The sequence below is a fragment of the Amblyomma mixtum genome, chromosome 2 (genome assembly GCF_055824585.1).
Source record: "Amblyomma mixtum isolate Tamu chromosome 2, ASM5582458v1, whole genome shotgun sequence".
In the NCBI taxonomy this organism is placed as follows: Eukaryota; Metazoa; Arthropoda; class Arachnida; order Ixodida; family Ixodidae; genus Amblyomma; species Amblyomma mixtum.
Genome location: NC_143013.1, coordinates 284,092,733 through 284,113,422, shown reverse-complemented (window position 1 = coordinate 284,113,422; position 20,690 = coordinate 284,092,733). Strand labels below are relative to the sequence as shown.

At 44.3% G+C, this 20,690-nt stretch overlaps 3 protein-coding genes across 5 annotated transcripts in view; 2 read left to right on the top strand and 1 right to left on the bottom strand.

The window, feature by feature from the left end:
• Positions 1-4,300, bottom strand: rad50 (DNA repair protein rad50). Its single transcript, XM_089574236.1, has one exon. It carries the CDS (start codon positions 4,121-4,123, stop codon positions 206-208), a length of 3,918 nt encoding a protein of 1,305 aa, XP_089430362.1. The 5' UTR covers positions 4,124-4,300; the 3' UTR covers positions 1-205.
• Positions 4,301-4,352: 52 nt separating this feature from the next.
• LOC149364298 (SREBP regulating gene protein) lies at positions 4,353-14,758 on the top strand. 3 transcript variants are annotated; one of them, XM_089574246.1, is made up of 6 exons: positions 4,353-4,635; positions 4,822-4,978; positions 6,163-6,314; positions 7,422-7,535; positions 8,190-8,300; positions 14,631-14,758. In XM_089574246.1, the coding sequence occupies exons 1-5, from the start codon at positions 4,534-4,536 to the stop codon at positions 8,295-8,297; spliced, it is 633 nt and encodes a 210-aa protein (XP_089430372.1). In that variant the 5' UTR covers positions 4,353-4,533; the 3' UTR covers positions 8,298-8,300; positions 14,631-14,758. The 3 variants fall into 3 exon arrangements, with proteins under 3 accessions (XP_089430372.1, XP_089430371.1, XP_089430370.1); XM_089574245.1 differs by lacking the exon at positions 14,631-14,758 and adding an exon at positions 12,800-12,868; XM_089574244.1 differs by lacking the exon at positions 14,631-14,758 and having other exon boundaries at positions 4,354-4,635; positions 8,190-8,446.
• The window catches only part of LOC149364297 (S-adenosyl-L-methionine-dependent tRNA 4-demethylwyosine synthase TYW1-like), a 22,459-nt gene continuing 15,059 nt past the window's right edge, over positions 13,291-20,690 (top strand). The window contains exons 1-9 of the mRNA XM_089574237.1: positions 13,291-13,483; positions 14,631-14,758; positions 14,853-14,939; positions 15,834-15,935; positions 16,358-16,552; positions 17,186-17,282; positions 17,647-17,741; positions 18,005-18,103; positions 19,340-19,605. Coding sequence (XP_089430363.1) covers positions 13,405-13,483; positions 14,631-14,758; positions 14,853-14,939; positions 15,834-15,935; positions 16,358-16,552; positions 17,186-17,282; positions 17,647-17,741; positions 18,005-18,103; positions 19,340-19,605 — 1,148 coding nt within the window. The 5' untranslated portion in view covers positions 13,291-13,404. The remainder of the gene's footprint in view (positions 13,484-14,630; positions 14,759-14,852; positions 14,940-15,833; positions 15,936-16,357; positions 16,553-17,185; positions 17,283-17,646; positions 17,742-18,004; positions 18,104-19,339; positions 19,606-20,690) is intronic.

Here is a 20,690-nt window from a genome sequence, read left to right as displayed (position 1 = left end):
TGGAGCACAAGAAAGCAACAATTTATTTAATGCTCATGGAACACACACAGTCTGATCTGCTAAATAAAAACAGCCAGTTGATTATATTTATAACATAAGTGTGCCTGCACCTGTAACGTTCTCGCACACACGAAACAAAGTTGTGACCCCTTTATCACAGTCTTGAAATGCTATCGTTTTCCTCACTTCCAAGCAGCGACAGAAACTACATAACCGTGCTGAGTCGGCACCTTTGCAGTCTTGAGCAGCCATCATCAGACTTCTCCACCTTGTAGAAGTACTCAGCAAGTCCGTTACGCTCACTAAGGAGCCGAAGGAATTCTTCGTCGTGGGTGATGACAATCATCTGGAAGTTGCGCTGCTGCATGCGTGCCTGCACAATCTTTCCAAGCGACAGCGCAAGGCCATGTATGTTGCTCCGATCCAGGTTTGTGGTTGGTTCATCCAAAGCCAGTATGCCACAGTTCTGGCAGAAGGTTTCGGCAAGCGCAAGCCGAATGATGAGTGATGCAAGCACTTTCTGTCCTGCACTGCAGCGGCCACGCATGTCTTGTTCGACCTTCCCTTTTATCATGACGACCCGGTAGTTATAGGAACGCCTAGATGACTCAAGGCCCTTGTCATCTGTGTCTGTCTTAATCTGGATGTAGTCAATGTCGTCGCCACAGTAAGTGTCTCGCCAGAGTTCCTTGATGACCCTGTTGATGTCCTTCATCTTCTGCTCATGGTACTTCAGCACAGCATAGTTGACTGCCCTGTAGTACATGTCAAGGTCCTTGCCGATGAACTCCTTCACATGCATTTCCTTCAATGCTGTCATGTACTTCTTCCCAGCGTCCTTGAAGTGGCCGCTAAGCTCTTTCTTGGCAGCATCAATCTTCACCCTGAGCTCGCCTTCCTTGCTCTCTATCATTCGCTGTTCTCTCTTAAGCTTCTCGATTCTTTCACCAACCTTCCTTTTTTCAACTTCTAGATCAACGAGCCCAGCTCGCTTCATTTCTTCCCTGATCTCTGCAATTTTGTCCGTGTGCTGTACCTTCTTCTTTTGAAGATCTTTCAAGTGCAGGTTGTCCTTGAGTTCGCGCTCCCTCAGTTCCTGACGTGACAAGCCCTGCTCTAGGCGCCTTACAAGGGCGGTTTTCTCTTCTTTCTCGGTTTCGAGTTTCTGGCCCAGCACCTTTAGTGCATCCAATTTCTTCTTTACATCCTGCAGCATCTGGGGATTGCCACTGGCATGGTATTCTTGGATCTTGTCAAAGTGCTTTCGAAGGTCCTCCATTTCCAAGCCTCGCTGACTGACCTCTGATCGCAGCCTGTCGAGCACACTTTCTGAATCGCTCATTGCTTTGCTTTTTGCTTTTATTGCTTTATCAAGTTGATGCTGGTGCTCCTGTAGTTCTCTTTTGAGTGTTTCCAAGGAGCTCTTCAAAGTCTGGCTTTCAGATTCCAGCTTGGTCTTCTGCTCGTACAGAATTGACTCTTCTTTCATCTTTGATTCAAGTCTCAACTTGGCGCTCTGTGCGTCCTTAAGCGACATGTCCAAGCTGTGAAACTGCTCCTGCTGGGAACGAAAGCTACTCAGGCTTTTATCACACGCTTTGGCCTGGCTTGTCAGGTCTTGTATTTCTGACAGAATGCTATCCACAGACTTCATAGAACCGAGCTGTTGGACCCTAGGTGACCTAGATGCTAAGTTGCGCCGTAGTGCACTAATGTCAAGCTCCAGGCGGTCAATGTGCTCAGCTTCACCTGTCATGGAGTTAGCCATGGCCAAGTCAAAAAGACGGCTGTCTAGAATCTCTTCCTCCTTGCTCCGTTGTATCTCCAAGGAAGCCTGCTCAGCTTTCAGTTTCTCAATTTTTTGTTTCAGCTTTGGAACATCGTGGGTCTTCAGCTGAGCCATCTTTGTTTCGTCACCTTTAAGTCTCTGCATAGCGTTGAACAGGTTTTCCTTTTCTGAGATCACATCAGACATGTTTTTTGCTTGCAAGGGGATCTCACTGATTCTTCTCTCCAAGTCAGAAGCGAGACTCGCCGCCAACCGTCTTTCAGCGAAGTCTCGTTTGCAAAGAGGACAACAGGGCTTTGTTCTGAGGGATGTAATGTATCTTTGATACATTGCCAGACTCCCAGTCAATTCTCCAGTCTCTTTACGAGCCTTTTCAATGTCCTCATTCAGCTGAATAATACTTCCATCCAAATTTTCGGACCCACAGACTCCCAGGATCTTTTTCCTGCTCTTCTCCAGCTCACTCTCTTTGTTTCTTAGGTCTTCAGCCAACATTTTCAGCTGTGCTTCCAAAGAGCTCTGCTTTGCCTGAAAGTTGTTCACCATGGTTCGCAGATGGCTAACATCAGCTTCAATCTGCGATGCTTTTTCTTTCAGGTGCTTGCTGTAGTCTGAAGTGGGGACCCTGCCAAGGAGCTCAACAAACTTCTCCTTGTTCTCTGTTATAATTGCTGCAAGAGCAGTAGTCTTCTCTTCAATGTCCTGTTTAATTCGCTCAAGCTCTGCCTGCTCTTTGCTAAACCTCTGGGCACTGACAAGGTCTGCATTGAGCTTATCCAGCTTGCTGGTGATTTCATCTTTCAGCTGCTGGTCAGCATCAATCTTCTCTTTTAGACTGTCACGCGTGTTCTTGCCTTCCAAGATACTTATCTGCTCTTTGAACCTCTCTATCTCGCTGTTCAGTTCCCGCACCTGTGAGCTGTATGTCTTGGCATCAAGCAGTTCTTTACGAATCCTCATAATTTCCTTTCCATTTTCATCTATGCTTTTCCGCACAGAGTCAATCTTTTGCTCGCACTTTGACTTCTGCTCTCGCACAGAGTCTACATCGCCCTGCAAGGCCTTTTCCCTATCCTCGTTATCCTGCTTTGCATCGTCAAAGGATCTTTGGGCTTCTTTCCTTTTCTTTTCAAGTCCTGCGAGGACAGATGTAACTTTGTCTTTCAGAGAGGAACTTGAACTGATGTCTGCATTGAGCGACAAGCGATCATTCAACCGCTCCAATTTGGCCTCAACCTTTTGAGATGTCTCTTGGACGGCTAGTTGCTCACTCTGGAGCTGCCCCAACATGGGGAGGAGTTTTTTGTGTTCATCACTGTTCTTGTTCATCAGCGAGCATGTTTCTTGCAAGGCTCTCTTTTCCGCCTCAAGAGATGCCTTGTCCTCCAGCACCTGTTCCTCGAAGTTCTGTATCTGCTGCTTCAACTGCTCGACCGAGCCAGCGAACACTTCCTTCAGGTTTGAGGTGATGCGCTTCACTTCATTCTCGGTGTACTGCAGTTGTTCTTTCTCGGCATTCAGTTTCTGCTGGAGGCTCCGCTCCTGGTCTTGCTTGTCTTCAAGAGTCTTCCACGCGGTGCGCAGCGGTTCCAGATCCTCTTCAATACCACGCGTCGTGATGGCATAGTCTGCGAGCCGCTGCTCCGCCTTGGCCGCCTCCTCTTCGTATTCGTCAGCTTTCTCCTTGTTCTGTCGGAGATACTTTATTGCTTCCTTCAGCATTTTTACACCATTCGTGTACTCAATTTTCTGCTTGCGAATTTGCTCCAGAGCCTTTATGTACTGAGTGGCTGCGAATATGTTGTCAAACTTTGTCTTGAGCGTTTGGCCCTCGGACAGCGGCCAGTTGGAATCGGTCTGGTGGCAAAAGATGACGTTCTCAAGAATGGCACGCGGCACACCCAGAAGTTCAATGACAGTAGCGCCGACATCGAAGCATCTTGGTGTGGCAGTGGTTTTCGTACCGTCTTTGTTGTACTGCACTAGAGCGGTGTCCACAGTCTTGAACGTAGTCGTAGCCTTATTCTGACGCAAAAGGAAGCTTCGCGTCAACACGTTGGCGCAGCCTGTGACGTCAATGAACTTCAGTTTAATTTGGGCGTTCACCTCGACTTCGCGGTTGAGCTTAGGGTCGTGGATGAACACCTTGCCTTGGCCCGGTGGCAAGTCGCCCGTGGTCGCATTGCGCAGGCACTCGATGATAGTCGTCTTGCCTGTGCCGTTACAGCCCAATATCAACGTCAGTGGCGAGAAAAATGTCATCATCTGTTTGTCGGACTCTTTGGGGCCGAAGCTCCTGATGCCTTGTATCTGAAGCTTCTCGAGCATGGACATTTCGAGGCGATTTGTTGGAACGGTCTGATAAACAAAGCTGCCCACTGCCTAGCAGGCGAGACTCTCCGCACATTCCCGCGCGCGCAACGATCAAGAGCGGCAGCAGCGGCTTGTTTCGACAAGCGATTGGAAAGCTTAGGCTAAACTTAAAAAGTATGAAGCCAAGCCAAGTCAAGCCTTAACTTTTTGTTATGGACAAGCCGAATGCAAGCCGTGTCGATCCAACTGACGTCTGACCGTCCGAGAGATCCGAAAATCCGAAAGATCACAGTGCGCTCTGCTGCCGAGGCCGCTGAGGCGTAGGGCCTATGGGGACGCTACCCGTCTCATAGCAATGCACGGCTGTTGCTGGCAGCAAACGGCTGCGTTTAAAATTATGGTGTGGTCATCGTCACCGGAGTCGTGATTAAATGGTGACCAAAGTCATTGTAAGGTTCCTGAAAAAGAGGATTGTGCTTGCTGTCATCTTCTGCGTATCGCTGCTGTATTGCTTATCGTCGCTCCTAACAGAGGTGGGTCACGGTCTGCTACCCGCTCGTGCGATCGGGCACGGGTGCAGGCACCGTGCCTCTCAGAAACCTGAGCACCCCGCGGGACGCACTCGTTGTGTTTAAATTTCATACACGGTGATTGGATGGAACAGTTGTGAGGCCTACACCATGAGCGATGCTGATTTCCTCGTGTGATCTTGGTTTCAGGACTCCCTAGGCGTTGAAACAAACGAAACTCTGGAAAAGATATCTCTGCCACCGAGCTCCTTCAAATGGCATGTGGACAAAGAGAAAGGCAACTCAAGTGCCGCTGTTAGTTGCAGAAATTCGGTACAAGGAAAAGTACTCGTTGCGGATGACCGAGGTAAGTGGAGCCTGTCGGTCACGATCTCATTTCTGAATAGTACCCTGATTTAGAGGTCGGAAGTTTTAAAAACTGTCAATTTTACCTCGTGATGCCTCGAAAGCAGTGTCTCAGAATGGTTTAGTGGCAACTTGTCAATGCCGCTATTGTTGAATGTAAACACCTTGAACTCATTTTTTTTTTTTTTCATACATGCTCTGTTTCATGTTATGTGCAAAACTAATATTCTGTCGTTCATTGTATTGACTGTCATTCATTGTTGGAAGTGTGCAACTGGCGTCATGCTCGGCCGGAACGAAGTTAAACATGATTCTGAAACTTGTTATTTGTCAAAGAGGCACATGTTTTTGTTTGTTTTTGTTTCGTTTTATTTGTTCTGCCCAGCATTTGCGCTCTTTACTTCACACAAAGTACTGTGTGGGCACAGAGGAGGCTGCATGCCACGTTAGACTAGCAGTTCAAAAACATAACTGCTGCAACAAATGCTTCACATGCTTTTCTGTAATCGCTCACTTTGTGAATCGCATGCTAGTATAGTTTAGGTGCAGTGTGAATTTAAATAATGTACTTGTCATGTAAAAAATTGTGAAGGTGTCGAAATAGAACGCAAAACGCAAAATCAATACTGTCTTTTGCAGCAATGTTTAGTGCCCCGATCTACAAGCATAGTGCAATGCAGTATTGCACTTAGGTATAGGGCGTATTCATTTGGTGTGATGGGTGCCATTTTTATGTACAGCATGCGGCTTTAGTGGTACTGTCGAAAGCAGGCGCCGATAAGCCGATTAGACACAGCATACTGCGTTTCGTCATTCTCCATGTACATCAATATGGCAGCCACTGAGGCTTGAGTGAATACCTCCAGTGGAAATAACGCCTCTCAGCCGTGACCTTGTCTGTTCTGTCGCGTAACTGGGAACGCTGGCTGTGTCTGGAAGTACACATTTAAAATTGATGGCCTTTTTTGTGTGAACGTGTGGATTAAAACCGTTTCAATATGGTCACACATGCTCTCACAAAATTGATGTCATCTATTTAGGTGACCATTTCCAAGAAACCTCAAATGTTTCAAGCCCCAAAGTAAATGAGCAAACCATCTGTAACAGCCGTGAAGGCATTGTTTCAAAAATAATGTATATTTTGGGTGCTCTGCTGAAGGAGAAGTACTGGTTTCGACCTTCTAGGTTATGTCTGCCAGAGATCAGAGGTTGCATCAAATGGCTGTTGCATCGCTGAAGCGGCCAGCACACGGCGCTACTGCTGCGACACGTGCCAGCCAAATGGTTGCTGCAGCATCTACGAGTACTGCATCTCCTGCTGCATGCATCCGCAAAAGGTGTGCAGCCATTTAAGCAAAATGCACTACCATATATTGTTTTCTTTAAATACCCCACTAGGAGGCAGCTGCCATTCTCACATGTGAGCCTTATTCGTGGTTCAAACAGTGCTAAAGACAATGAATGAGAAGCTGCCGCGGTGGCTCGGTGGTTATGGCGCTCGGCTGCTGGCCCAAAAGACGCAGGTTCAATCCTGGCCGCGACGGTCGAATTTTAATGAAGGCGAAGTTCTAGAGGCCCATGTACAGTGCGATGTCAGTGCACGTTAAAGAACCCCAGGTGGTCGAAATTTCCAGAGTGGCGTCCCTCATAGCCTGAGCCGCTTTGGGACGTTAAACCCCATAAACCAAACAAGGAATGAGAGGAGGTGTCCTTGTCTCATGCACAACTTTAACCATGAATTATTCAAAATAACTCGCCCAAGTTTCCTTCATTCTGTGAGCACTGGATAGTAATGTGTTTTCGGTGTCGAGGAACTAATTTTAAATAAGCACCATAGTTTATAAAATTATGACTCTGGCAAACTCGCACTTGACACACTTTGTAGATCATCACCCCTTTGAGCCACAGAAAGATTCTGTGTTGTGAATGTATTCCCTTCAGGCATGTTTCAATTGGTCTCTTCCTTCTAGCCCGTAATGATTTGGTAGGAGCAGGGGATGCTAACATAATGCAAACTCTGTTGTGCAGAAGTTACACCGAAGCCAAATTTCTTGCTGAAAGCGCGATCATAGCTGAAAAGGACCTGCCCTAAAAGGAAACAAACCATAATAGGATGTCCTGTGTCCTGACTTTATGCCTGCTTATTTTTAGCCAGCAGTCTTAGGTTATTTTAGTGCCTCCATTATTCTTGTGTATTGTTCTGTAGAAAAATGTCAAACTGAAGAATAAGTGACTAAGTCATGTCTTAGAAAGTGTAGATTGCTAGCCAAATGTCTACTACCTGTTCAGCACACTTTCTAATATTGCATGTTTGTTTTTGTCTCTAGTCTGTATTTGTAATTTTGTTTTTTTTTTATGAAAATTGTTTGTTTGTTTTTTTCATTAGCCTTTTGGCTCTTGACATGCTGTGATCTATTAACACATCCTTTGACATTCTTATGCAGATTACACTGCTGCAGAAGATCCTAGGGAAAGCATCCGACACCTTCAAAATGTTGGTGGCATCGATCACTGACCATTTTGAGCTGTGCCTCACAAAGTGCAGGACATCATCTAATGTATGTGTCACTCCTTCTGTCAGCATGAGCTGAACTGTATCAACAATTTCACTACCTCAGGGGATGAGAAAAATGTCACCAAATTTTCTGGCCATTTGCTCGCACTGCTGTAACCTTGCATTACCTTTGATTACCAGATGTAGCGTATAATTTCACTTCATTCTGTTGTTCAGTGCTCTGCATTGGTTGCAAGGATATCATCTAGCAATCCCTAAAAGCTGTCTGTGTTTTCCATTTCAGAATTTGTGTAAATTTGTATAAGTACCAAAATTAAACGAACCGCGTTGTGGCCTGCAAAATAAAAAGGGCTACCAGCGCACAATGTTTGGCTGAGCTGATTGCGTGCTGCTTTCACATGTCAGCAACTCTATCTATGGGGCCAGCAGGTTTCTGTGACATGTATTTAAAGCCATGAAGAGTAGGATTCGTTCAATGCAAAACAAAGCATTGCTTGCCCTTGTCTTATTAAAGAGTAACTACCTCTATAAGGGGGCTATAGTTTGCTGTTTCACCCGAGATACAAATGTCGAAACGTTCTTGACAACATGCAGCAAATCACGTTTGAAAAGTGCCTTAGCAATAAAAGTGGACCATGGCCACAAAGGTGATTGACTTTTTGTCACATGCCTGTGTCTCTCTCTTCTTTTTCTACAGAGTGTCCATCATGAAAATTCATACCGTGATCCTAAAGCCAAGCATTGCTATGCTGATGAGCCCCCTGGTCAACGACTGGCGACCCGAAGCCAGTTGATGAAGGAGTGACTGGTCAGCTGGGCACTATTTCTGTGGCGGCTTCTGTTCTGCTGTGTTTCTCAATTCCTAATGTGTTGCCTGCAATCAGCCTGTTTAGCTTGCAAGCTGAGGTGGTTCAGAAGCTTCTCTACTTTGTTTACAAGAAGCGTGACTGATTGCCTTGGCGTGTAGATTTGATAGCATCTTGGCATACTAAAACGTACACCAGCTAACGGTGCGCTAGGTGCTGAAAATAGCGCATAAGTCATTTTGTTGTCGTGTCAGTAGTTGTTCGCCTTTTATTTGCTCACTGTGTTGGTCTTGCTGGGGGGTTTCGTGACCCGTTGAATCGCACAAGAGGCACGTGGGACCTGAAGTGTCACATCCAGTGAAATATTTGCTTGTTCTTGTAGGATTCGTTTTGCATAAACAGATTTCATGCAACCAAACCTGCACCTTGTACATACTGCCTGTGCAGTTTGTAGAGTCTCTGCATAGCAGAGTGCAGCTGCGCAGTCAAGTACAGGAAGTCTATTTTGATGCTGGTCAAATGTTTTAGGGGAATCCCCCAAGGTGGAGTAAATTTGTAATAAGGGAGTAATTACTCATTGGCATCCACCCAAGCGCAGCCATACGGCTACAAAGGAAAGCTATACAGCTTTCTCAGAAACTTCGTAGTTAAAGAAAAATTCGTCCTGGTCCGGGGTTCGAACCCGGGACCACCGGTACACCGGAGCAGTCGCTCTACCAACTGAGCTAACCGGGACGGCAAGCTTATGGTAGGGCGAGAGCGAATTGATCAATAACTCGAAGTGGGAACAGTGTTGGTCAAATGTTTTAGGGGAATCCTCGAAGGTGGAGTAAATTTGTAATAAGGGAGTAATTACTCATTGGCATCCACCCAAGCGCAGCCATACGGCAACAAAGGAAAGCTATACAGCTTTCACAGAAACTTCGTAGTTAAAGAAAAATTCGTCCTGGTCCGGGGTTCGAACCCGGGACCACCGGTACACCGGAGCAGTCGCTCTACCAACTGAGCTAACCGGGACGGCAAGCTTATGGTAGGGCGAGAGCGAATTGATCAATAACTCGAAGTGGGAACAGTGTTGGTCAAATGTTTTAGGGGAATCCCCCAAGGTGGAGTAAATTTGTAATAAGGGAGTAATTACTCATTGGCATCCACCCAAGCGCAGCCATACGGCTACAAAGGAAAGCTATACAGCTTTCACAGAAACTTCGTAGTTAAAGAAAAATTCGTCCCGGTCCGGGGTTCGAACCCGGGACCACCGGTACACCGGAGCAGTCGCTCTACCAACTGAGCTAACCGGGACGGCAAGCTTATGGTAGGGCGAGAGCGAATTGATCAATAACTCGAAGTGGGAACAGTGTTGGTCAAATGTTTTAGGGGAATCCCCCAAGGTGGAGTAAATTTGTAATAACGGAGTAATTACTCATTGGCATCCACCCAAGCGCAGCCATACGACTACAAAGGAAAGCTATACAGCTTTCACAGAAACTTCGTAGTTAAAGAAAAATTCGTCCTGGTCCGGGGTTCGAACCCGGGACCACCGGTACACCGGAGCAGTCGCTCTACCAACTGAGCTAACCGGGACGGCAAGCTTATGGTAGGGCGAGAGCGAATTGATCAATAACTCGAAGTGGGAACAGTGTTGGTCAAATGTTTTAGGGGAATCCTCGAAGGTGGAGTAAATTTGTAATAAGGGAGTAATTACTCTCTGGCATCCACCCAAGCGCAGCCATACGGCTACAAAGGAAAGCTATACAGCTTTCACAGAAACTTCGTAGTTAAAGAAAAATTCGTCCTGGTCCGGGGTTCGAACCCGGGACCACCGGTACACCGGAGCAGTCGCTCTACCAACTGAGCTAACCGGGACGGCAAGCTTATGGTAGGGCGAGAGCGAATTGATCAATAACTCGAAGTGGGAACAGTGTTGGTCAAATGTTTTAGGGGAATCCCCCAAGGTGGAGTAAATTTGTAATAAGGGAGTAATTACTCATTGGCATCCACCCAAGCGCAGCCATACGGCTACAAAGGAAAGCTATACAGCTTTCACAGAAACTTCGTAGTTAAAGAAAAATTCGTCCTGGTCCGGGGTTCGAACCCGGGACCACCGGTACACCGGAGCAGTCGCTCTACCAACTGAGCTAACCGGGACGGCAAGCTTATGGTAGGGCGAGAGCGAATTGATCAATAACTCGAAGTGGGAACAGTGTTGGTCAAATGTTTTAGGGGAATCCTCGAAGGTGGAGTAAATTTGTAATAAGGGAGTAATTACTCACTGGCATCCACCCAAGCGCAGCCATACGGCTACAAAGGAAAGCTATACAGCTTTCTCAGAAACTTCGTAGTTAAAGAAAAGTGCGTCCTGGTCCGGGGTTCGAACCCGAGACCACCGCTACACCGAGTTATTGATCAATTCGCTCTCGCCCTACCATAAGCTTGCCGTCCCGGTTAGCTCAGTTGGTAGAGCGACTGCTCCGGTGTAGCGGTGGTCCCGGGTTCGAACCCCGGACCAGGACGAATTTTTCTTTAACTACGAAGTTTCTGAGAAAGCTGTATAGCTTTCCTTTGTAGCCGTATGGCTGCGCTTGGGTGGATGCCAATGAGTAATCTATTTTGATGCCCGACACAGAATCCTTCCATGTTGTTGCTATGCTGCTTTAATATATGCTATGCATTGAAGGTCATGTTCATCATTTGCAGGTGACAGGTAAAGCGAATTCTGTTAGTTGATCCTGTTGCTTACATCCTGGGGCTCCTGTAGCCTTCACCGGAATCATCACATGATCTTTCTGTGATGGATGCGTACATGATTCAGCAGGGACAACTTTTAAAGGGACACTGAGAACATCATTTCTGTTCTTGGTAAAAACAATCTGTGGCTCTTTCTGGGTATGTTGATGTTTGTCTCGCAGCAAAAGATGCATTTAATGATGAGAAAATTGCATTTAAAAATTTTCTCGCCATTCAAACTCGTGATATCTACGCCGAAAAGGATTCCGTGATCACTTTTTTGAAGTGAATGGTGCTACAGCCTAGTCTTTGGTATCCGTGCCCAAAAAACTTACGTCAATGTAGTGCAGCTTACTTGTGAAATCTGCCGTTAGTGGTGACACTTGTATTTCATTTTTTGGGGTGTATTATAGATTATAAAAGCTCATTTTTCTATGAAAGTAGTGTATTTGTCGTTGTAATGTGGTATTCTATCAATGCGAGACAACTTGAATTTGTTCTCAGTGTCTCTTTAATGTCAGTAGCGACTTCCAATGTCACACTTGTCAACAATGACGGCAAAAATGATATATTGAGGATTGTGAAATGGTGCACATTTAGCATTCAGGATTGTCTCTTTCTGTTTGAACAAATATGATGTAATTGAAACTTCTGTGTACTAGGATATTTGCTCCTGCTTTCTCGTGAACGGAAATCAGTTGCTGCCATAGCAATTGCTTTGCATTGGCCGAATATCTGTGCCTTGCATTGCTTCTTTTGCCTTGTTCTTTTGCTTGTGATAGTGGGAGAAAGAAAGGAAAGATGGAAGGTGTTGCATAGTAGGTTTTGTGTCTAATATTTGTGGCTTAGACACTGTCTTGCTTGGAAAAATAGGCTCTTTTCTTTTTTTTTTTTTGTAGAAATAAGCTGCGGTTTTTATGGATTTTCTGTTGTGTACCTTGCTGTCATTTGGGAATGTCTGACATGTCGGTTTTATTTTTGTACATAATAGTGTTGTCCTCTCCTCTCATGTACATTTGTCCTGAACGTTGTTTTTTTTTACACATTTTGCTGACTTTGTATTTATGTTCTCTGCTTTGAGAGCATAGCTTTCTTGTCAAGTCGCACATTTGAAGCTGTTTACCTTATTTTGCTTCAGCTCATGGGAATGACACTTGTTTAGACTATGCATAGTTCAGGCCATATAGTTGCAAAATTAAAGTGAAATGATAATTTTTTTACACATTTTGCTGACTTTGTATTTATGTTCTCTGCTTTGAGAGGGTAGCTTTCTTGTCAAATCACATTTGAAGCTGTTTATCTTATTTTGCTTCGGCTCGTATGAATGACACTTGTTTAGACTATACATAGTTCAGGCCATATAGTTGCAAAATTAATTGGTTAATTGGGGTTTAACGGCCCAAAACAACTCCGGCTATGAGAGACGCCGTAGTGAAGGGCTCTGGAAATTTCGACCACCTTGGGTTCTTTAACGTGCACTGACATCACACAGCACACGGGCCGCTAGAATTTTGCCTTCATCGAAATTCAGCCGCCGCGGCCGGGATCGAACCGTAAAATGATAATTTCATTCCCCGCAATTCAAGAAACAAACCATTTCAGGAATCTTAAGATCTGTATATGTAAATTAAGAAAATAAATGCTGTATATGATACTCCGTAACGTGTAACAATAGGGTTAAGTTCAGTGCCTCCAGTTTACTTTAATCTGTACATTTGTTGTAATTTGTGTTTGGATTTCTGTGCACTCAATTGCTTTTATGCCTGTATATATGCAGCCTGTCCTCGTCGCTTCTGGAGGGAGAAGGTCTCAGCTTCAGTCCAAAATAAAATTGCTTACAACAGAGCTCCAATGTGCCCTTTGCCTCTTTGATGGTACTGATAAGGCTTGACGAAATCGTTCAGATAGATTTAGCAGGATTCGTGAGCGTATGTGAATTATTTGCTGTTATCCACCACGTCCTCGCCTTCTCGAAAACTGGAGAGATGCGGCGATCAAGGAAACTACAAACAGACATAACCTCTTGTTCTCGTCCAGTTCTATTTGCAGGTGACTTTGCCGCGAAGTCACCATCGCAACGAAACCGAAAGTGGGGATATCGAAGGTCGAGTTGTATAAACGAATTGTCTCTTACCTTGTAATTAAGTACAATGACATTTCAAGAAAGATGCCTTTTTTGTACAATTATTCACTTTGTTCTTAACCATTACATCTTAGCTTGGTGGAAAACAAACGCGGCACTCGCAAGCGCGGACTCCTCTAACCGGCATTGACATCAGTTACAAGCGCGACGTCGCGTGCATGCTGATCACCTGTGGCGTAGTTGCGCCGCTTAATCTGCGATACTCGAAGAGTGATTCCTTTGAACCTTAGTGCGCGGAAATGTTGGAAAGTATAGCACTGTACGCAGTGATCTCTGTTCTTTGTGCGTTGCTTCAATTTGACTTGGCGAGCGGGAAAGGCAAGTGCGCGTTCCCTTCAACCCTTCAAGAGCGCATTGTGTACTGTGAAGCGCTCGCGCAATTGAAAAGAGACAAGCCATCATGTGTCCACATAACGTTATCAACTTTCTCTATCCAGAGAAGGCAGTTACATCGTTGCTTCACATGCTGCAGTGCTTTGGAGAGTCTTTTGCTCAACGTTGCTTTGCTTTTTCTCCTTTGGGTGTCTGCGCGGATACAGAGCCCTATGATCAAACTTCATCTTTATATTAATAATTCGTTGGCACTGATCTTTCGTTTTTCTAACTTTTATATATTTCTAGTCGTCATGTATTACTGCTATATTCTTGTTTACTAAGGCCTACACAATAATGAATCGAGAAACTCGCTGGCTCCGGTTAGCATTATCATGAGATCCCTCTTCCCAAATTCTGCGAAGATTTCAGAGAGCACTAGTTGCTGAGGTGGCTTAAAACTACCATGTCCTCGCTAACATTACCTTTTTACTCACATGTACGTGCAAAATTGAGCAGTAATCTGAAGGAGCTACATTCAATTTCTCTACTACTTCACTCATTACTCTCGATACTTGTGGGCACGTTGCAGTCCATTTCCCTGCTACTCCTCTCATTGTTGGCGCGTTAACTTGGTGCGGCATGATTGATATTAGTGTCACCATTCTCTGCAGAGTAGAAAGCAGTGTACAGCTCTGTGTTTGTGGGTTAAGTGGAGCGATATGTTGTGGTGAAGGAAGAGTGCGCTAAATTATTCGCTTTATTTGTTACAGCACCATTGTAAAAAGCGGATTAAAACTAAACAAACTGAATGCATCAGTGCAGCACTAATCACTTCGAATTGGTGATTCGTTTGTTTCAGCTCAGGGGACTGCTGGAATGCTGCAAAAGGTTTGCAAAAACCGCTCAGGAAAAATGGGTATCACTGTTGTAGAGTGTTAAGTCAGGTGACCACTTTGTGTTCATTTTAAAAACAGATACGAAGGCAGGCTTTGCTCATCTGGATCAAATTAATCAGTCTTTTGCACACTGACATTCGACGTAAATCAACGGACCTCTGAGAAAATGGGACCCAAATCTCTGATGTAGATGGGCAGGACTGTAGAGGTGGGCATAAGATGTTTGTTCACATTTTATGCAATGCTCTTTGCAGAACCTGTTGGAAAGCGGTCATCCAGCGAATGGTATCCCAGCACCTACACCACAACACTATGTGGGGGCGTACTAGCAGTCCTCTTCTTTGTTGTTGCTCGGGAAAAGCTGAACCTCTCCAAAATAAAGGTGACTATAGCATATTGTTTTATATCTGCCATGTCTTCGTCTTTAGTCATTTATTATGACTAATAACTGTCAAACTGTCTCCTTCATATTGCAGACACATGACCCCTTCAAACAAAGGCAAAGAAAACATAACGGGAGGTCAGTGAAGGTTCTCTATGGGACACAGACAGGAAATGCAAAGGTATGTCACCTTAAGAGCAAACATTTATTATAGTGCTCATACTTTGTTTGTCTCGTTGCTTTACTTGGAGTTCGTTGAGCTGACTGAACTGCCACTTTATGCAAGCAAGGTACACTGGCATTAGGGGTTTTGAAGCTGAATCAGCAAAACCTATCAGAAACACAAATTTTATTGTTTGCTTTCCCTTGATTTACACTTGGGCAAATTCAAAACAACAAGTTTCTTTTCTTTTTTCATGGAATACTGTGCAAACTCATCAGGACTATTTAGTACAGAGTGCTTAACTGATATCAAATTAGATGAAGTCAGCTCTATGAGTTTATGTTGAATAGCTCTGCTCAGATGGAGGGGAAGTCTTATCTCATATTGAGTACCATAATGACTGCATGAAGGCTGTATAGCAAGAGCGAGGCAGTTGTATGTCATGTGCCTGCCCTTGTTTGTGTTCTGTTTATACTCTATAGATCTAGCTTTGTGTATTTTGCAAGGGAGCTGTGAGCAAGCCGTTGTGTCTAATGGACGTTATATATTGTTTCGTTATTGGAATTGTGTTGCAGTCCCTTCAACACTGAAAGCATTACCGTGATGGCTTAGTGGTGGTAGCGGACGAACCGTTCGTTTCAGGGGCAACATCAGCAGTGGTGGCTTCATTGTGGTGCCGGCAAAATGGAAGAACACTGAGGTGTCAAGATTGAGGTGTCAGTTCACGTTCAGGAACCACAGGATGGCACAATTAATCCAGAGCCCTTCTTTGTGGTGTGCAGCGTAGCCCACAGCATTTCTTTGGCTCATGAAATCCGTCAGTCATCAGCCAGTCTTGGAAAGGTCACAACATGTAAATAGCTTTTCATTCAAGGGATGGAGTTTAGTGGCACTATTTCTCGTTTCTTCCAGATTTTGTCTGAAAAACTTGCAGCTGAGTTGGACGCACTGGACTATGATGTCGAAATTGTCAACTTGAAACATGTGGAGCCAGAGGAATGCTTGCTTGGCCAGGTGAGCTGTTCAGTATGTGATGGTTAGCTTGAGTAAGTGAAAACTGACAGACCGGCGATTGAGTACTAGCAGTTGCACCACTTGGAGCTCTCAGCTTGAGGTCCTCTCTCTTGCCCTCTCTAGACAGTTTTTATGTCTTTTCATGATGATTTTCTCTTTTACTGTAACGGCCATCTCGTGGAGCATCCTTGCTTCAGAGAATATTTTTTTGTGCTGTGAATTCAGCATGTAATCAGTAGAGACCATAAGCTTGTAAAAGCAATAATTGCAGCTGATGTGAATGAATCTTCTATTAATAAATAAGTTCTAGCTGTTACAGCATATCAGTTTGATCACTGCAGCACTTGTAAGCATGACTGCAGTAACTACACCTTTTCGTTAGGGTTATTTGGGGCGATCATATTTTGTGCTCAAACATGCAGGTGAAAGCAAAGGGGCTTTGCATCTTCATTGTGTCAACATATGTGGACGGATCACCCCCCGATGAAGCAACGTGGTTCTATGACTGGCTCAAGGACACATACGCGGATTTCCGAGTGCACAAGTATTACCTGCAGGGCCTCTGTTATGCCATCTATGGGCTTGGAGATTCAGCCTATGGTGACAGTTACAACAAGGTATTCTTACTAACTTCAGCTCTGTTTAATCTTTTTTTTTATTAATAGTATTATTATCTATCAGTTGTACCTAGGCATGCTACATGACACTTTTCTTTTCTATTAGTTTGTCAGTGTTCAGTTGATGGAGCTTTTTTTTTTCACTGGCTTTTTGTAACTTTACATTGCTCGTTTCTCATGTGTCAATAATAGCCATCAAGAACATTTGCATGAAGACGTGATTAGGTCTTTTCTTACCTTTGAGTTATTCATAGAGAAACCACATGTTGCTTTGAATTTCGTTTTGTCATTTTTTACAGAGCCATCATTATTTTGATGGAGGCAAAACGCAAAACTCCCATGTGCTGTGTGATGTCAGTGCATATTAATGAACTCCAGGTGGTCAAATTTAATCCGGAGCCCTCTAACATGGCACCACTTTCTCTCTTCATTCTTTCATTCCCTCCTTCATTTCTTACCTCGCAGCATGGTTGGGGCATTCACTGTGATTGAAATAGCTACTACGGCTTTCCTTGCCTCATAACCAGTTTAATGGAGGTGTCCTTTCACTGAGTAATTTGTGCCTACAATAGAATGCCACTGAAAAGTTCGCTTTTTCTCATTTTGTTTTCCAAACCTTTTTGTCTGCCCCAGGTTGCGAAAGATTTGGACTTCTGGTTGTCCAGGCTGCATGCTACACGTGTGGTGCCTCTCTGCCTTAATGACGAAAGCCAGGATGAAGGGAAATATGGTGAGACAGCGTTAAGCCTTTTTTCTGTAAAGGGAAAGCCAATGTAATATATATAGTGTGCAACTTTTACTTCGCGTTATTATTTCATGCCATGACGTCATGGCAATACGCTTACGTTGTTTGATATACTGGCATCATTTGTTTCTGTTTGGCACTCACAACAGTTTTAGTGGAGAGTTTCGTTTTTATTATTATGATAAGATGGGAGTTCAGAAATACTGATGATGATTGCATTAAATACACTGAGAAAGCTTTAGCTTTCGTAACTGTCACTAACTGCTGCAGGGTTTCTTATGTTCAGTTTTATAAACACCTTGTGCGATTTTCAGTGATTTCTCCTCTACTTCTTTATTTTTTCATTTAGGAACTGGCAAGTTTTCAGCTTGGAAAGAAGATGTTGTGGCCTACCTGAAGGGACGCCCATCTGCTGCGATCTTGCCTGTAAAATCTTCTGCTCCTGTGAGCAATCTTAATTGCTCTTCTAAAAGCTTTGCATGCACTTCGGACTTGAAACTTCGAGGTTATATTGAATGAATCAGAACACCTAGAGGGCCATTGTAGCCATGTGTCATGGGGAAAATTGTAGTGGAACAACTGTGTTAGGCTACAATAGTATTCAGCTTTAGGATATTTTGCTGTGATGTGCAGCTTTTGTTTGACACTTCTGCTTTGCTGCTTGTGTTTCGATATTGAAAGTGGATGAATTTGTGGGGTGGTTGCAGGAGGAGCCCATGGCCTATGAAAGCTCAAGTGATGAAGGCGAGCCAGAACTGGTTGACCTTGAAGACCTGGGCAATGTTAGAAATGCTGCTAAATTAAAGGTTGGTGCAGTTGATCGGGATGAAAAATAGTTGATTGTCCGCTGCTTTGGGGGTTGCCAAGTGTTCTTTGACTTCAAACTACATAAATGAATGATACAGAAAATTTGCTGTTCCCCTTAAAACTTTTTGCAAACGACTGCGTTATATACTAATAAATACTTAGTTTGGGCAGATGAAAAGGAATGAAAAAATAAAGCACCGTGGCCCATACCACAGAATATAACGAGCTTAAACAAATGGAAACTTAAATGATAAAGTACTTTTACAAATTAAAATTTGTTTGAAAAGACAAACAAAAAAAAGGTGTCTTGTACTATTCGTTCCAGCTGCCACCAGAGGAATGGGTTGGCCACTCGGTGGATTATTAGCTATTCAAAGCGTTGTTTAGTGGGAAATAAGGTCACCATTTCATGTTGCGGTCTTGCAAAGTGACCTGGATAAATTAGCAAACTGGTGTCAATGCAGGAATACATGCCTATGTATCTGTAAATGTAATCATGCCTGCTTTTCAAACAAAGTGTGCGGGCTTGAGACGATGTGCAGTTAATAACACAATAATTACAAGTACGTTTGAATGCAACTACCTTGGAATTTATTTCGCGGAAATGCTTGAATGGAACATGCGCACGCAGCACAAAACATTCGGGGCAAATAAAATGTCGTATTCCGTTGTAGGAACTTAACAGATGCATCAAAAGATGTCGGATGCTTTATACTTACTTTTTTAAACAGGTTGATGGAGATTGCTTATTCGTTTCCATATGTGTTGTAATTGCCCAATGCACCAGAATATGTAGAGCCACAAAGATGAGCTGGCTCCATTTGGATTCATCGGGCCAAAGCTGAAGCCTTTTGGGTTTACCAATCTTCAACCTTGCTGGTATCCCATGTTTGTTTGTTTTACTGGAGTAATACACTCATTAGAGCACCTTCCTTGGTGTCACTGTGCAAGTCAAGCAGCTAGCCATTTGAGACAATAATTTAGAATGGGCCATGTAGGCAGTTGTTGAAAGGAAAATGCCATATTAGCTAACTCTTATTTTATTTCTCCTCACTTTCTTTGCGCACAGTAAAAAAAAAAAACTTTTTTCACACTTGCTTTCTGTGGTGCTGCATCAGATTAGGGCCTCGTCTGTATCTGGGAAGAACATGAAGCAGCTGTCAGCCAGCGAGCATGCACTTGTGCGATAGTAAGCTTTGTACCTGACCGGAAATATTTGCCCTTGCAACTTGCAGGGGCAGCAGCAGTCCAAGACAGCCCGGGGCGGAGGGGACGGTGAACGGCGGGACATGCTGACGCCGCTGCTGCGCCAGTCGCTGGGCAAACAGGGCTACCGGCTGATCGGCTCCCACTCGGGGGTGAAGCTGTGCCGCTGGACCAAGGCCATGCTGCGGGGTCGCGGTGGCTGCTACAAGCACAGCTTTTATGGCATCGACTCGCACCGCTGCATGGAGGCCACCCCGAGCCTCGCCTGCGCCAACAAGTGCGTCTTTTGCTGGAGGTAAGCACGCGTTTGCAGCAGGGGTGCTTGCTTGCTTCTCGTTACCAACCGTTAGTTGATCTTGCCACTTACGCTTCTGAGTCTGTAGTGGCTACTGCTAGGTGGTGGCTGGCAGTATCGTGCACCCTCTTGAGAACTGACCCCAGTCATGTGTCCACTTTGCTTCACTGCCTACCCTTTCTACCTATCTTTGCAGAGAACCTGTGGAAATTCACATTTTTTAAATTTCTAATTCACATTCTTGAATTGAATTTCTTGAATCTGTAAAATTTTCTCTTGGCTAAACTGTCTGCTCATTTTTGCCGAGCTGTTGACGATATATTGCTGGAGATTTTGTTCAATGCCATGTTTGGTGATGCTGCTTTCAAATCAAGTAGAAGTGTGTTTTGAACGGTGAGTGTGCTTCACTAGGAAGGTGTGCTGTTTTATGCTAGAGGGAACAGCAGTGCCATCTGCTGGTGCAAGAGATAAAGAAATGTCTGCCATGCCAAAGAAACCCTTGAAATGGGTGATGGTTAACCTTCAGAGTGGTATATGGTGCATTGTTTATTGCACTCATGCAAGATCATTGTTTGGACCGGTATATATTATTGTGTGGAGTTTTGTATTGTTTTAGTACGAGTTGACATCTCACTGTTCACCAAGCGATATTTTTTTTGTTGTGGACTCTGCAATATGTACCTCAGTGTTACAAAAACTCTCCATGAAATACCATCCTTGTGTGAAGTTTGAGCATGAGTAAGCTGGAACTTCAGGCTGGAGAACCATTTGTACGCCGGTGAAGTAAATTTTAGTGGTTATAAAGAAGCCATCCAGAACCAGGTGACAAGATTCCACTTGCCGCATGTGTGAAATTGATCGTGATTCTTTTCCCTCTCCAAGCTCCGTGTGTTTTTTGCTTTAAAGCCATCATTTCTCTGTTTTTTGCACAGCATTTCTGTAATCGTAAAGAAAAAGTGTTCTAGTTGTGAAAAAGGACCCTTTTGGATAGAATTCTCTCCAGAGAAGTGAGCAGTTTTGGTGTAGCGAGCATTCATAAAGGATGACAGGTTCATCTTCCTTAGTGCTGTGAGCAAACCAATGCT